The sequence below is a fragment of the Zootermopsis nevadensis genome, unplaced genomic scaffold, assembly GCF_977971745.1.
Source record: "Zootermopsis nevadensis isolate Lab colony 2312 unplaced genomic scaffold, Znev_1.0 Znev_ptg000020l, whole genome shotgun sequence".
Taxonomy (NCBI): Eukaryota; Metazoa; Arthropoda; class Insecta; order Blattodea; family Termopsidae; genus Zootermopsis; species Zootermopsis nevadensis.
In genome coordinates, this window is record NW_028259152.1 from 16,033,198 (window position 1) to 16,050,384 (window position 17,187).

Genomic DNA, 17,187 nt, shown 5'->3' on the forward strand with positions numbered 1-17,187 from the left:
TTTGTTTCTTAGTTACGGGCGTTTTGCTAGTGCATTACACCGACCCTCCTGCGATTTCGGAATGGCGTGTGCATCAAATTTTGCCAAAGACTCGCCAAAACGGCTACGGAAACCTATGAAATGCTAAAGCAAGCATTTGGGGAGTCCGCAATGGGTCGTGCACAAACTTTTGTGTAGCATTCACGTTTTAAAAATGGCCGAACCTCTGTCGATGATGACGAGCGTTCTGGACGACCATCTTCGAGCACAACGCCCGAAAATGTTACGAAGATTCGGCAGGCCATTGACGAAGATCGACGTCGTACCATCAACGACTTGTGCGACATTGTTGGGATAGGCTATGGGACCTGTCAGCTGATTCTAAAGGAAGAACTCCACATGCGACGCATCCTGTCTGAGGACCAGAAGTAGAATCGACTTCTCGTTTGTCAGGAGCTCAAAGATCTTGCAAGAACCGACCCCAACTTCCTTTCTAAGCTCCGTGTGACTTCTTCCTCTTCCCAAAGATGAAAATTCAGCTAAAGGGAAGGAGATTTGAGACGATAGAAGAGATTCAGGCAGAATCGCAGATGGTGCTTGACAGGCTGACAAAGAAAGATTTCCAGGGATGCTTCCAGGCTTGGCAGCGGCGCTGGGATCGTTGTGTTCACTCCCAGGGGAACTACTTCGAGGGTGATGGATGAATTTAATACCTGAGATAAGTGTACGGGTTTTTATACGCGCAGTCTGGAAACCTTTCGATCGCACCTCGTAAATATGAAAAAGTTTGACCGAAACTGAACCGCAACTTCTGAGTTACAAGTGTTTAAAAATGCTTACACACTAGAAATTTATCTCTTAGGGATCTCGTAACTATCCTTATCGTGCTCGTAGTTGAAAGCAAGCGATACTGGCATTTATTAATAAAATCATAGCTGATTTGTAGGTAGGATGACAGCACATTATACTCTACATTAAAGATTATCAAATCCACTCACAATAGATTGATGGTCTTTATCGTAACGTCAGTCAAAAGATAAATATTTACTGCACCATTAGCTATTGCAAATTTATTGTACAGCCATCATCGTAACAACATTTAACTATACATGGAATGGTGTGTACAAGCAGCATGGCCGCCAACTTCCTAATTCTCACAAATTAGTACTTTGACGCGAATAAAAAAGATGGCGGTAGTTAACATGACAGCAAAAACGAGACGATCATTAAAACGGATTAACAGGAGTCGTAGCTCGTATTCATCAGTGGAAATAGCAGCCCCATGAGATGAACGTTGGACTTAAGCGCACTTCAAAAATCTGAAAAATGTTCTTCAACTACAAAGAGTTTTGTCTGAATGCAGACTTTTCTGTGGGCATCGGAAGGAAAGTGATGATGATGATGCATTTTCCGCTCGTACTTTATATCACTTCTTGGAAAACTCCTGATCTACCTCACCCAGACCTGCAACTTTTGAAGGAAGTGCCACAGAAATGTCATTCGTCATCCTAGGCGACAACGCCCATCCTCTGAAGACTTACGTAACCGATGCTCGTCCAAACAGTATTCAAGAAATCTTCTGTCCGTGCAGCAAAGGAAATCCTACCTACACTTCTCCATATCACACAGATCATCTGCTCAACACTGTTTACAATCATACAAAACCCGCTAACACAAAACGCAAGAGTTATTGGGTTCGATTCACGGCGGTGCCCGAATTTATAACTTGTGTTGGGCAAGGCCGTGGTCTAGGAAACACGGAGTTTTCCTCCGTGGCATCCCAACAATTACTCCATTCACACACAGAAGAAGGCAATGGCAAACCACTTCTGGATCATCTGCCAAGAACGTATATGAACAGGTCCCAGTCCGAGAAAAGGATGGAAGGATCCTGTTCATATGGACCTGTCGTCAGACAGAACACTAAATAATAATAAGATGAGATGGTCTATCGGTTAGAACGCTGGCCTTGTAATCCTGGGGTCTCGGGTTCGATTCCCGGTGGTGCCCGAATTTATAACTTGTGTTGGGCAAGGCCGTGGTCTAGGCAACACGGAGTTTTCCTCCGTGGCATCCCAACAATTACTCCATTCACACACAGAAGAAGGCAGTGGCAAACCACTTCTGGATCATCTGCCAAGAACGTATATGAACAGGTCCCAGTCCGAGAAAAGGATGGAAGGATCCTGTTCATATGGACCTGTCGTCAGACAGAACACTAAATAATAATAAGATGAGATGGTCTAGCGGTTAGAACGCTGGCCTTGTAATCCTGGGGTCTCGGGTTCGATTCCCGGCGGTGCCCGAATTTATAACTTGTGTTGGGCAAGGCCGTGGTCTACGCAACACGGAGTTTTCCTCTGTGGCATCCCAACAATTACTCCATTCACACACAGAAGAAGGCAATGGCAAACCACTTCTGGATCATCTGCCAAGAACGTATATGAACAGGTCCCAGTCCGAGAAAAGGATGGAAGGATCCTGTTCATATGGACCTGTCGTCAGACAGAACACCACAAATAAATAAAAAAATATATAATATATAGTATATTAGCCCTGTGACCCACGTGTGTCTCTCACAGTACTGAAATAAATTCTCATGAGACCCAATACAAGTTCAGTCTGAAGGTAAAGACGTAACATCGGTCTTCATATCATCCCATTCCGAACTTCTGTCCACGTTTAATGCTCAACGCCACTAGAACCGGTCTAGATTTTTTATTCCTTTCAGTACTTCACAGCATGAGAATAAATATGGAGCATTAGTGCCACTTTTCAGATACGACGTAGAGTCCAACATCCACCAACGCCTACTTTACCTTGACATCGCCTTCATTTAACTTCAGATAACGGCTGTCGAATTTCTTGATAAGCCACGTAACAGACGTACAGGAACCCTGGTTGATGTTCCTGTAGCCAGTATCAAGGCCTCAGAATACAGCGCAGAGGGTTTCAAAATACCTTCGTTCTGTGGCCAATTGCACAAAATCCCATAAAATGGTTGAATGAACGTAAAGTACAGATTATATTGGACCGATATAAGCCAAACACACAGCGCGCCATCTTTAGGTTAACACCGCACTACAAAATTTAATCGAAATCTCATGTAGGATTTGAGGTCTTCACGGCGGTGAGTCCGAAGATTTCTGTCTTCTGAGGTGTTGCGCCGTGTAGTCTGGTAGAAGTTTACCGACGTTTCAGAGGTCCCTGCTGCCTACATTATCAGGGCGATAGCAGTCGGTACACCAACTACGCGGTGAACGCCTCGCGCTCCTTGAGATCGAGATCGTGAAACCGTCCACATTACGTGAGCAGTCTGCGAGCACCTAAAACCTCACGCTGGCCGCAAACCAGGTAACTCCGGATCTACACTTCAAGCAATATGCAACCGATTCAGCCACCCACTGGCGCCACAAACCGTCAGCTTTATTTATAGCCGGTCTATCGGCGCATTTACAGTCGACTGGATCCCGTCGACGGAACTAGCTAGTCGGGAGGACGTTGATCTTTATATCAGGGTGTTAACGGAGTGCTATTTTTGTGGTAAGATGAATCAATGGATGCGAGGGGTTGACTTGTGGGAAGGAGGTTACGGAAACCCCGATGCGCATCAACCGATATACAGAAACTTTTAATAAAGCCCTTCACCTCTGTTCACATAAGAATGTCTATACGAAGCAGAATGTCACATTTAAAAACAAAATAAACTTGCACATAAAATTAACCGGAAACAACGCATGTTTCATCGCCAGGAGACACGAACTCGTGACCCCAAAGCAATCACACTTATGGAGCGATTCTTAAGTCACATGGCACTGTTTGAACTACAGAGGTTATGTCCTCCAATAGCACAAAATGAGCATAAATTATGAATTAGCAAAAGATTTCCAAGCAGGAGATTCAAAGTGGCCTAGAAAATCAAACATTCGCCTAGAGATGGTAAGAAAATCCCGAGAAATTTATTTTCCCTTTGAAACCCCAAACTCACCTAAACAGTATTTAAAATATGAAATATATCGAAATGTTCGATTTACATTAGAGATAGAGAATACCATTTAATATATTTTTAAATATTTAAATGTTAATTATGGTAATATTTTAATATTTAATAGCAATTTTATTGTGATTAGACTGACAAGATTTAAACAAATATATATTTATCACAATATGACGCAACTTTATCATCTTATCATCTCTTTAAGTAGAGAAGTTTAAAAAACCCGTAAATCAGTGTATATTAATATATCGACGCAATTTTAATCTTCGGAAATACAATGGTATTTCTCGTGTACCACGGGATCTTCACTAGGTTGCAGAGCAACGCTGAGATCACAGAAAAGTACTCGTGATCGATAGATCGCTTATCTTCTGTGAGTGACTTGAATTATCTCGCCGACAAATTTCATGACAGCTTCTACGCGGAATACGTGATAATATTGACATAAAAAGTTTTCGTTAGTGGGACATTTAATGCGTTAAATTAGAATTAGTAATACGCCAGCGAAAAAGGGTGCTCTATATGGATCCTAAATAAACCACAGCCTTCCGCTATGCCCCGTACAGCCTTGACGGCGGGTTCAATTTTCACCTGACACTTCCATATCTGGTCAATATGAAGGTGACTTCTGTGTACTTAAAAGATTACTCAGTAAGATGGTCGAAATTTTCGCCTTACAATAATCCGTAAGGCGACCAAGGCTGTTGTTTTCCAGCATTGGAAAACAACAGAACAGTCCTCTAAAGAATCCGCCAACTACAGCTCGTCATGTTACGTATATGATAAACGTAGGAGCTTTTACACGAAATGGTTGAGGATTGTAGGCCAGGAACCAATTTTTGGCACACCCGTTGGCAGCTTCACTTCTCAGCGACATTTCCGGAACGGATATCCAAACGGCATGGGAAAACCAGTTCCTGGGGTTACAGTGTGATGATGCTGACCACTCACATCCATTTGGTGCCAGTTTGAGAGTGGCTATAACTTCAGTTACATGCCTGCTACATAAGCTTGTACGAGGTGCGATCGGAAAGTTTCAAGACTGTGTCAATAGAGGGCGAACCGGATGTAGTACGAGCTTCTGCCTTCAGAGAGTGCGGCCTACATTCATAGTGAATCAGCTAAAGCAAGCATTTGGGGAGTCCGCAATGGGTCGTGCACAAACTTTTGTGTGGCATTCACGTTTTAAAAATGGCCGAACCTCTGTCGATGATGACGAGCGTTCTGGACGACCATCTTCGAGCACAACGCCCGAAAATGTAACGAAGATTCGGCAGGCCATTCACGAAGATCGACGTCGTACCATCAACGACTTGTGCGACATTGTTGGGATAGGCTATGGGACCTGTCAGCTGATTCTAAAGGAAGAACTCCACATGCGACGCATCATGACAACGCGCCAGCGCACACCGCCCTCAAAGTTCGGCAGTTTTTGGCCTCAAACACCATGGCCGTCATCCCGCACCCTCCTTATTCGCCGTGTGACTTCTTCCTTTTCCCAAAGATGAAAATTCAGCTAAAGGGAAGGAGATTTGAGACGATAGAAGAGATTCAGGCAGAATCGCAGATGGTGCTTGACAGGCTGACAAGGAAAGATTTCCAGGGATGCTTCCAGGCTTGGCAGCGACGCTGAGATCGTTGTGTTCACTCCCAGGGGAACTACTTCGAGGGTGATGGATGAATTTAATACCTGAGATAAGTGTGCGGGTTTTTATACGCGCAGTCTTGAAACTTTCCGATCGCACCTCGTACATATGTGCATACATATAGACGGATAAACAATCTCCTGGTAATAAACACAACCATTTACAGTTAACTATCTGAAACTGCATTTCTGATATTAAAACCTATAGTCATAACACCGCTAACAACAAAGCACGTAAATCAATCCGATTCTGACATGCAACCTACATTACCTACAAAAACAAATCTTTGACGCCGGCAAGTCGAGAATGGACCAGACCTACTGATTGGCTTTGTCATGGATGATAGAAAATAAACCCGAAATAATGGGTAATGTTTTTGACTAGGTAAGCGACTATAAGCTACCAGGGAATTTTTTTTTTTTCACAGTGGAGAGGCTCGACGTGTCAGTCAGCTGTTTATCACTTTACATGGTAAATCTAGTCATCACGGAACATCAGTAAGTTATTTGTTACGTCAACAAACTGCAGGCCTAGTCATTATCAGGAGTCTTATCGATTGATACGAATTAATTCATAGAAGACACTCAACGACACTCTTTAAACTAATATAAAGACGATTGTGTACTGCAAGGACGTGGCCTATCTGGAGATACCATCCCAGCATAAGTTTGCAAAGACTTTAATAAAATTACGAATTTTAATGTGGCAAAGATTCGAGCCAAGACCCTCTCGAATACAAATGCTTATATTCCAGAATATAACAGGTTATGAACATTTCAACAGTTTTGTACAATGCAAATGAACCAGTTAGCGAGAACACTGCACAAATTCGTTTCGTTATGAAGATACTGAAAATGTCAAGACACCAACGGACGACAACGTGAACACCCAATTCTGGCGCGTTCTCCAATATCTGACCGTTTAAAAAAATGCAAATGACGTCACAATTAATTGAAGTCAATTACCTTAGCGTAGGTAGGGTGTGCCTGGCAACGTCATCACGGTTAGATTCACCACGTAGTTACGTGCATGGCTGGTGATTCCCATGCAACCAAAATAGCCATAGAATTCCCAACCCAGTCACTTCACCACTCACGAACACATACAGATCCTCTTGTAAATGGTCCGTTGTTGTCTGATTTTTTAAAAAAAAACTGGAGTATGTCGACAACTTTTAGTAAAATTCCCCAATGTAAAATATCACGAAAATTCCTTCAGCTCTTCTTAAGTTATTAATTGCACGCGTGCGAATAAAAGCTACCGACGTTTTCATCAACAAATTTCTATATTTGAAAACAAATCCTGAAGACGGAATCCCCAAATTGTTCTACCAACACAAGCCGAAGGGACATCGAAAGACTGAAGTAAAAGTTTCAGTCCCTGCAAACATAAAAGGCTAAAAGCTTACTTAATTCGATGTTAACACATTCATAGTTTATCTCTGTGTATTCATGATGAGGAGTTTCAAGACTCATGGTCACTGCCACCGGGTATAAACCCATTTGCAGTCAATAATAAATAATAATAAAACAAATTTATCAGTTGACAGTAAAAAAGACTTGAGGCTGGATAGTATCTACTCCCACATACAATTATTCGGTTCGAATTATGTAATGACAGCCATATGGTAACAAAATTATGAATTTCTAACAAACAAGTCACCCCTTATCTGCACGTTCGAGATAAAATAACAAATCCGTTCAGACATGTAGCGATGTGAAATTACAATAATCAAGAACATTATCTTCTAAATTAAACAACTAAGTACATTTTACATGACTACATCCTTATCAGACACAGGAGAGAAAGCCTAGAGGCAGACCCCCTGGAGCTGGGCCCCAAAGCACAGGCATGCTGAAGGAAGGCTTGAGGAAAGTCCCGGGGGTTAAAAGTCCTGCTGGGATCACGTGTTGAAGGCATGTAAAAGCAAGGATAGCCATGGCCAAGGCAGCTTTCGTCAAGAAGAGGATACTTCTCACTAGCAAGTTGGGCTTGGAGATGAAGACGAAACTAGTGAAGTGTTACGTATGGAGCAGAGACCTGGACACTCAGGAAGAAGGAACAGAAATGCCTGGAGAGTTTCGAAATGTGGTGTTGGAGAAGAATAGAGAAGATCAGGTGGACGGATCGAGTGACCAACGAAGAAGTATTGAGGAGAGTCAACGAGCAAAGAAACATTCTGCAGGCGATTACACGAAGGAAAGCTAACTGGCTGGGACATATTATGAGCAGGAATGGGTTACTGAGTGATATCATCGAAGGCCAGGTTGAAGGAAAGAGAGGACTAGGAAGAAGATTGATACAGCTAACCGACGACCTTAAACAAGGAAAGAAGATGACGTTCCAGGAATTAAAGCGAGAAGCCGAGAATAGGGACAACTGGAGAGCTCTTTTTGGGCAGAGCAATGGACCTGTCGTAAGACAGAACACTTAATAATAATAATAGACCCCGGAGGTGGTCTCGCGCCAAAGATGGCCAATCCCCTCGGAGGCTTTAGTAATCTTACATAAAATTGTAGAAGCCAAGGGTTACCAACCCAATGAGGGTAAGGTCGTCGAGGATTATTTCGATAACGCTACGGCGTGAATATAATTATCAATGTCCGCTTTCGCAAGCGAGGTGTATTATCAAGCCGCCTCTCGTTACGAACAGACATGTAATCAGATCCCCTCCAGACAGACAAGGAAATGAGGACTGTTTTACTTCGTACCTCTGACAACAGCGGGAATTTTTTCTAAACATCTTTTCTGTCGATGAACCCTTGTGCGTGCCACCGGTAGGACGTGTACCACACTTTGGGAAACAATAGGTTGCCTAATTCAGTCCTCAAAATTTATTAGGAATAATAATCTTTTAATGTTGTAAGTCTGACCCTCGAAACTTTCGGTGGAACTCCAAGATATGAGACCAGAAATGCTGAATGGAAAATCAAATGTTGCAAATACATAAAGTCCCAAAAAAGACGTATACAAACACTCAGCGAATTAAATAAAAACATTTTAATGAATTAAACCATTGCATACCTCACCTTGGCACTTAGTAAATAAGAAAATCTATTGCAGGTTTAATTATTCGTGTTTTTTTTCCCGTCTAATCACAATTGTATATAAAATAAAATTATACATAATATATTAAAATATCATTTACATATTTGGTAAATGATATTTTAATATATTATGTATAATTTTATTTATATACAATTGTGATTAGACGGGGAAAAAAACACGAATAATTAAATTTTAATTCACAATATGACGCAATTATATCAACTCAACTATTTCAGGTGTTAAAAATGACAACCGTTAGGTTCCTCTCGCAAACACAACACGCATATCAATAATAAGGTTAATATTTCGCTTTATAATGTCCTTTGGGACATCCAAAGTGACCCCTAGTGAGAAATGAGACACTTGTTTTTGCAGAATTAACAGATTATACAAGGGCCCTTTGGATTTATTCAGTGGGCAGTATTTTACAATGACAGGAATTTTTAAATCCAAACGATGTTGCCTCTGTACGAGAAGCAGGCGTCAGAAATATGTTCGTGCACTGCCAAACAAAACCTTACATTTGAAAACTAAGATTGGAATTCATAATGGGATTTATTTCAGGCAACTGCTTTAGGAATCTAAACACTTTCTTGGTTCATTAACTCTGCTGAATATCAGCGATTACTCAGGCAGTTTATACCTAATCTAAGTAAACTATCTTAATGGAACACGAAGTCATGACTACGCAGAGTTAATGTAATTGTATCATCTTCTGAAATAATACAAATAATAATTAACAAAATTGTATATTTGAGCATTTGTAGTCTCTTACTAAACAAAGCGAACAGATATGAATTTTCAAATCTATCCCCTTCAATACGCTCTCTGACACGAAACCTAAGATCAAAACAAAGTTCATGCAGAAATCAAGTTCCTACATTCAAATTAATAAACTCAAATATTTACTGCAAAATTCTTTTGTGACAGATGACTATTACATTTGTAAATAAATACGCATTTCTTTGCAAAAATTTCAATATTTATTTATCACGCAACTCAAAAATATGTTGACACCAACCCGGGTGTTATGCAGTCTTCGAAGTCGGTAAATTTTAATAAACATGCCCAAAATCTATTCCCAAATTTAAACCTTAACGTAATCTTAACTGATCTAAGTTGCGAGATTTTTTATTGAGGTTTCAAAACTGAAATTCTGAATTTACTTACATCCCTAAACATGCTCCATACAAGGACACGATCACCCGAACAGTACCGAATGAGAAGAATAAATTATGGAGAATTTATAACTAATTTACTTACACTGTCAATAATACTGTCTTCAAACATCCTCATTCCTAAGATAAAGCAACAAACAATTGCAAGGATATAAAACTGGGGTATAGTTTTCATACGAACCTTTGAAGAAAAATCCCAGAGAATTTAATTTAAAATGAATTTCCCAAGTAAATTTCTTATCACAGAACAATTCAATTTTTTTAAAAAAAAGAAATTTGCTGTCATCTGCAAATCATTAAAAAATTAAAACAGACGTACATTCACGAAGTTGAGAGCAGATTAAATTCTGAGAATGTTTCCCAGAATTCATTTCAGAATCTTCTGATCTGCATCTCCGAACTGAAAACGAAGTTTAATATCTGTATACAACATAACAATTTTAACATTTGCTCTGTACGGAAGTAAGACTTGGATCCTCATCGTAAATGTCTCAATTCTTGTGACTTAAACGAGGGTAAGTAACAGGAGAATGACGAAACTTCATAATGAGGAACTTCACAATTTGCAATACTCTCCAAATATTATTACCATAATCAAACAATAAAACTGGTGAGGTGTGTAGCACACACAGAAGACGAGAAATTTATATCAAATTTTAAGATATAAAACCCAAAGGAAATAGACCACACAGATGGAAAAACAATATTAAAACAAATGTTAAATAAATCTGGCTCTGGATACGAACCAATGACAGATTTTTGCGAACACGATAAACAGCGTTCATGACAGGGAATTTCTTAGACTATATGACTAAAAAAAACAGCTTTCTCCATGGAATTAGTTTCATTTTTTGAAAGAGGAAAACATTGTAAAAATAAATAATTATCGCTGTACAACATTTTCTGCAAAAAAAAAAACAACTTGGCATATCTCGAACAATCCACGCATTTATCTCGACACTTTACACAAAATGATAATTACTTTTCATTATTCATTCTGTCCAATCGACTCACAAAACAGTTTCTGCTTCTCACATTCAATTAATATCCAAGACTCATCCTACTCTCATCTTTCCAGAAAAGTTTATTTCATATATAACATCACATCCCTGTGTTTGTGGTGTGGGGCCCAATCTTGTCGCCAAATCACACTGGTTATACGCTAGTTCTACAGCATTTCACACGTGACCATTAATGGTAGCCTTGGCTTCGAGCACAAAAAAGTAGTCCATAATGGCGGCCTCGGTAAAAAAAAGTCTGTCTTTGGACACCCTTGCATGTTAAACAACTTGTGGATTCCGCGATCTAATGATAAGATAATAATAATCCACGTTCCATAATACGTGACAGGTAACCTCATCACTGAAAACAATTTTATCCAAAAAACAAATTGCCCTCTACGTATCAGTACAAAAAAAATCTCACAGTCATGGCCAATCATCGGACTTTAACTCCTGCAGAAGTAACAAATGCTCTGAAACAAGCCGTGTCGCGATATTACTATTCGTTTGGCCACGATAATCTTCTGAATTTGCATATGTTACTCCAACTTCGCTGTATTAATACGACGTTCAATACGTAAAGCGGACCATCCACGTGCGAGTCTGGCTCGGCGAGCTTGACTCGTGAGCCGGGCTCGGATATATTTCACCACGCATGCGTAGCAGACTCGGCTCGTGACACCCCACCCACAAACGAGTTTGGCTCGTACGTGGATGGGCCAATTAAAACCACCGTTGGAGTTGCTTCTAAAGAGCGGAATAAATTTTCATAGGTAATATAAGTACCATACCTGCATAACAAACCACGCTTATGCAGGATAAAATAAATATTTCATACAAGATTAAAAACTCCTTTAAATTCCTGTAAATCCTTCACTACAAATCCTACATGCCACGGTGAAGATTCCCTAAGGTTTGAATATCTGACTCTGAAATGTGGTTTTCTGGATTCTATGTAACCCTGCACATGGTTATGAATGTTTCAAATGAACATGCCACCTCCAATATCAGGGTAAAAATTTCTAACAGGAAGACAGAGGTAATCTATTACCCTGAGACATCAGCGACCACTTATGAAATCAAAGAGTGAGACAACGCAAAAGACCACAATTCAAAACAAAAACTCTGAAATACTTTACTCATTACACCTCAATTACATTGGTCACATTTATCCGAAGTACAGTTGGCACAAGTGCTCAGGAGAATACGGGTACCCGTAAGGGATAAAATAAGTGTGAACTTAGTGTTTTGAGACGGGTCACCCATTTTTGTTACGAAGATGAAATTTAAATCACAACGGGCAGGACATGCAACTTGCATGTAGAGCTCTTGAAAATGCATACAAAATTTTGGTGTGAAAACATCCTGAGAAGTTCCTTCTGGAAAATATCCACATACCAAAATGGCCTAATGAAAAACTCAATCTCTCCATTTCTATGATGTTCAGATATCACAAGAAAAGACCTCTATTAATTGCAATTACCCATAGAGAAAGTATTACAAATAAAAATTAACACTTTATTTTTTTCGCTAAATCTGAGACTATGGACGAGAAAGTCAAATGTGGTCCAGTCCAGATTTGGTTTAATGAGTATCATAACAGCCTGAAAGCAGTCGTCAATATCGTGCCCAAATTAATTATTAATGTTACATTAAGATTACTGGACAATATATACAGCACGTGCAATTAGTGTGAATAATCCATTGGTAATGTTGTGATGCCCCACTTAATGGTGCCTGCACCTTGTCGTGGTCGTGGGGCTCGAGTACCTCGGTAACCCCAAGAGCTACTGGTAGGGCCTCCCTAGCCAGATTGGTCGAGCGGGAGAGGTCAGACTAGAACAGGTACCCTGGTCCTCCAGGTTGGGGGTTGGTCGCAAGGCTAACAACCTTGCACCGTAAAAAGGAAGATGTTTCGAAACCTCAATCAAAGCCAAATGGAAGAGGAGAATTGAGGAGGCCATGGACTGAATACGGACCGGAGAGCCATAGAAGGAGAAGAAGAATGTTGTGATGTGGTGAGACTTAAACTTGGCCCCTGTATTCATACCCCAGATGATACATACAGATGAGTTTTTCCAAAGCAGCAGTGAAATGATAATGACAGGGAAAAAATTAAAAACTTGCCTACTATAAATCCCACATGGACTGACCTGGGTGAAAAGCCAGACCTCATACCTACCCAACAATTTCTGTTCTATACAATTTTATTGAAAATAACACTTGACTGGCATCACTTTCAATCATAATATCACATCTTAATATTAACCTCCCCTCCATGTCTGGTTCTTCAAAGCGATCTCTTACCATCATACTTCTCAACCAAAATTTTGTAAATTTTTATCTTCCCACCTCCCATGTCAAACTATACCCCACCCCCAGCACCGTGTTTCCAAAATAACATCTCCCTCTATTCCTCCCACAATGTCTTCTCAAAATTTCAAACCTACAAAAAAACATGTAAATTTATAGTTTTATATTTTTAAACAGAGGATGAAAAATAAAATATTCTGAGCTGCATGTTAGCAAGAATCCCCAGATTTAATCTCAACTCCAGGACACCACAATCCTGTTCACCAAATCTAGGTACATGAAACAGATGACCATGGTGGCCATCAAGATCGAGCGACATCCGAACAACTTGAACAGAGATGAAGGCCTGAGCCTGAGCCAGTCATGGAAGCCCCTCTTCCACTCTCTCAAAGGATGTAGGAACAGTGCCAATCCTGACCAGGCCACTACGTCACTACAATGTCCTTTTCAGGATACCACCCGATTCCAGTCAGCCCTTGTCCCTCCTCATGTCCACCACCTCCGTTACATCTGGTGAATCATCTACCAGACCCCAAGGAGTCCTTAGAATGGCTGCTTTCTCCAACCTCTCTCTTTAATTCTTTCATGTCCTTCGCCCTCTACTAGTCAGGCTGCGGCACGTTGGTTCCCGGGCCCTTATCCGATCCTGATTCCACTCCCCACTGGTCAGGCCAAGGGTCTGCCTCGACTAGCAGTTTCCTATGACTCAAAGCAATAGCATGCGATGGAGGCAGCAAGGACCTCTGAAACTTTGGCAAACTTCTACCAGACTACACAGTTCTACAACCCATAAGAAAGCAACTTTTGGTGTCATCACTGTGAAAACTTCAAATCATAAATGGTGACAAAATTTAAGATCATTCTGGAAATGAAATTCAACAGACAAATGTTGACCTTTACAGACCCTATTATATAGTTTGTTTGACCCTTTAAAAACCAGTAGGAACTGTATGAACCACCTGCTTAAACAATCTTCTTCTTCTATGGCTGTCCGGTCCCTATTCGGTCCATGGCCTCCTCAGTTCTCCTCTTCCATTCGGTCCTCCGTTAGATCTGTCTGTCCGAGGCTTTGATTGAGGTTTCGAAACATATTCCTTTTCACGATGCAAGGTTGTTAGCCTTGCGACTAACCCCCAACCTGGAGGACCAGGGTACCTCTCCCCTCGACCAATCTGGCTTGGGAGGCCCTACCAGTAGCTCTCGGGGTCACTGAGGTACTCAAGCCCCACCACCACGACAAGGTGCAGGCACCATTAAGTGGGTGCTTAAACAATCAGCAACTGTAAATTTTGTATTTACAGATCTTATAGCGATTATTTTCTTATAAAGAATTAACAAATTGATCTTTGTAAAGGTGAAGTAGATTCCTTGCAATATGGGCTGTATTTTAAATGACATTTACCCAAGCTTCATCATCAAAGCGTTAAAGACATTTCAATTAGCATGACTAACACAACTGAAAAAAAATTAATTCAATTAGAAAGATTCCTCCTGAATGAATCCCAGGCATTCTTTCAGTCTTTTTACAGCTGGTATACTATACCATTACCACCTCACTTTTTCCAGCGTCTGACGAATGCACATATGATGACGAGTATCCCAACAACAAACAAAATTATAATTTAGTTAATCAGATATAAGATTAAAGATTAACCCAAATCCCAATTTTGGGAAGCATACTACACATTAAACTTCAGAAAATATGCCAATAAAACAACCAAAGCACACAGACAGATAATCCATGCATTAAAAAAAAGTAAAAAAGCACTTACCGAAGGCTCATACAGCTTCTGGAGTTCATCGTACAGCCACATCTCTACTGCTAGCCTCTTTCGAATTAAGCTCATCTGATGGCTTCCATATTTCGCTGTCAGGAACTTCTCCCTTCTTTCTTTCACTTCTCCTTTCTCACTAAAGTTCACATGCAAACCAGATTTTGCTGGGCTTCGTTCACTTCGAACATCTGCCATTATTCCATTAGGTGCTCCTCCATTAGTGGATGAGTAGGTTGCAGATACACCGCACTCCATCGGATAGGGCTGCTTGTTCTGAAAGGAAGAGACACTTCTGAATGGTCTGAGGAACATTCATAAGATCAGTCATCTTTCTGGTTGGGTATCATCAGCACAAGAAACAAGTACTTATCTATCATTTTAACTACAATTAATGGGTAATTTATTTGGAATTGCTATGCATACAGGAAGGCTTCTGTAACTTACTTTCAACAAAGAAACAATGGCACAGACAGATAAGTACCAAGAATAACCAGAGTCTGGAAACACAATGACCTTGTAAACAGATATACTAGTATATTGGTTATCTCCTTTGGAGTCTTGTACCCTGGTAGGTCACAGACCTTTGGAATTATTTACAAAACTCACTGTGAAAATGAACATGGATAAACCAGTGTAGAGGGAAATAAGATGAAAATTAATTAAGTAAATGCCATTCCATAAAGACACATGAAGAAGCAGATATATACCACAGCTCCAGACATTCCGACCTTTAGCACTGGATGGAGATGAGTGGTTGGGAAGAACCTACTGAATCTAATAAAAAGCTAGGTGGCTAACTTTACACACAAGATACAACCTGCCAATCAAAATGTATGTAATCTTACTATATGAACTGATAAGCGTTATTATTCGCTATACTACTCAAAATGGATTTGATTAAAAAGTAAAAAAAGACGAAAAGTTTTAAGTAATATTCAATAATACTCATTTAAAACAGCTCTCAATAACCGACTGAGAACGAGTGTAAAATTATCACAACACAAATGATGCAAAAGTGGACATACAGTCTTGTTACACATCATTACGAACATAATCAATGAAAAGGTTCTAGTCATGTAAAGACTACTTCATGGTCCACAAAAATAAAACAATCCTTCGGTTTCCGGCGTAAAATTAATTTTATGTACACATTACTTGCAGGCAGACACGAAAACTTAGTAATACAAACACCTGACGCTTTTGTATTCCCCGTAATGTCCCAAAATGATATTAAGATACACCAAAATAGCATGTAGACACTTCTCTTTTTTTTTGTGAAATCGAAATATATCAGACAAAGCATGGGTTACTCACCGCTCTTGGAAGTAATTTAAAAAAGGTTAAATATGCTCCGAATTAAAAATCTATCACTGTTACTTAACTATCACTTGCACATCACTATCATTAAACAATTATGTCAATATATACGGACGCAAAGCGGCAAAACACACACTCGACCTGATCTCATATACCAACTGTATGCTTCTACTAATCGCCGCTATGACTGAAGGAGCTGCTACTCGTAGTAGTTCAGACATTTATTACCAGGTATCGCACGTAAACTGATAACTAACGCTCCATATTTAAACGTATAAATTTCAACTACAAACTTTCATCTGAAAAATTAAACTAAAGCTGACTTCATAGACCAATCGGCATTGAGCTGAGTTTAATCATTCATAAGACAGGTTTTCCCATTTGGAATCAATCATGGAATATTGCATACTCCACCCACGTTTAATTCCTCGGCAGTAATCAGGTATAACTTGCAGAATGTCGACGGACCACTGAAAGTGGGGAAATAAAAACTAAAATATTGCAGTGCATAACGACGAAAACAACAAAATACTTCCAATAATAACACACCAAAACCCGCCACAATGTATTTTATTGTGATTTCCATATAAGTGCTTGTCTGTAATTTAATTTTCACCTGTAGTCAAACACTTTAACAAACGCGTTACATTGAACTGACTTGTTGAAACAGGCCTGTTGTTTACATGTTTGACACTAATATTTTAACATTAATAAGGTAGTATATTTGCGTCATATTGTGAATTAGGTTAATATTTTAATATTTTCCGTCAAATCACAATTTTTAATAAGATAATAAAATATAAAATATTTAAAATATCATTTCACGTTCCGTAAGAGACGTTCCAATTTGTAAATCGATCATTCGATGCGGAACGTGAAATGATATTTTAAATATTTTATATTTTATTATCTTATTAAAATTGTGATTTGACG

General features: G+C 39.8%; 1 protein-coding gene across 3 annotated transcripts in view; it reads right to left on the reverse strand.

Annotated features, from left to right (window-relative positions):
* LOC110829690 (protein phosphatase 1 regulatory subunit 14B) overlaps positions 1 to 17,187 on the reverse strand; it is a 144,929-nt gene that overhangs the window by 73,528 nt on the left and 54,214 nt on the right. For 2 of the 3 annotated variants that reach the window (XM_022063681.2, XM_087351988.1), the window contains exon 2: positions 14,935 to 15,210. In XM_022063681.2, coding sequence (XP_021919373.1) covers positions 14,935 to 15,192 — 258 coding nt within the window. In that variant the 5' untranslated portion in view covers positions 15,193 to 15,210. Of the gene's footprint in view, positions 1 to 14,934; positions 15,211 to 16,251; positions 16,433 to 17,187 lie in introns of those variants that run through there. The other variant, XM_022063680.2, reaches the window with a different exon arrangement.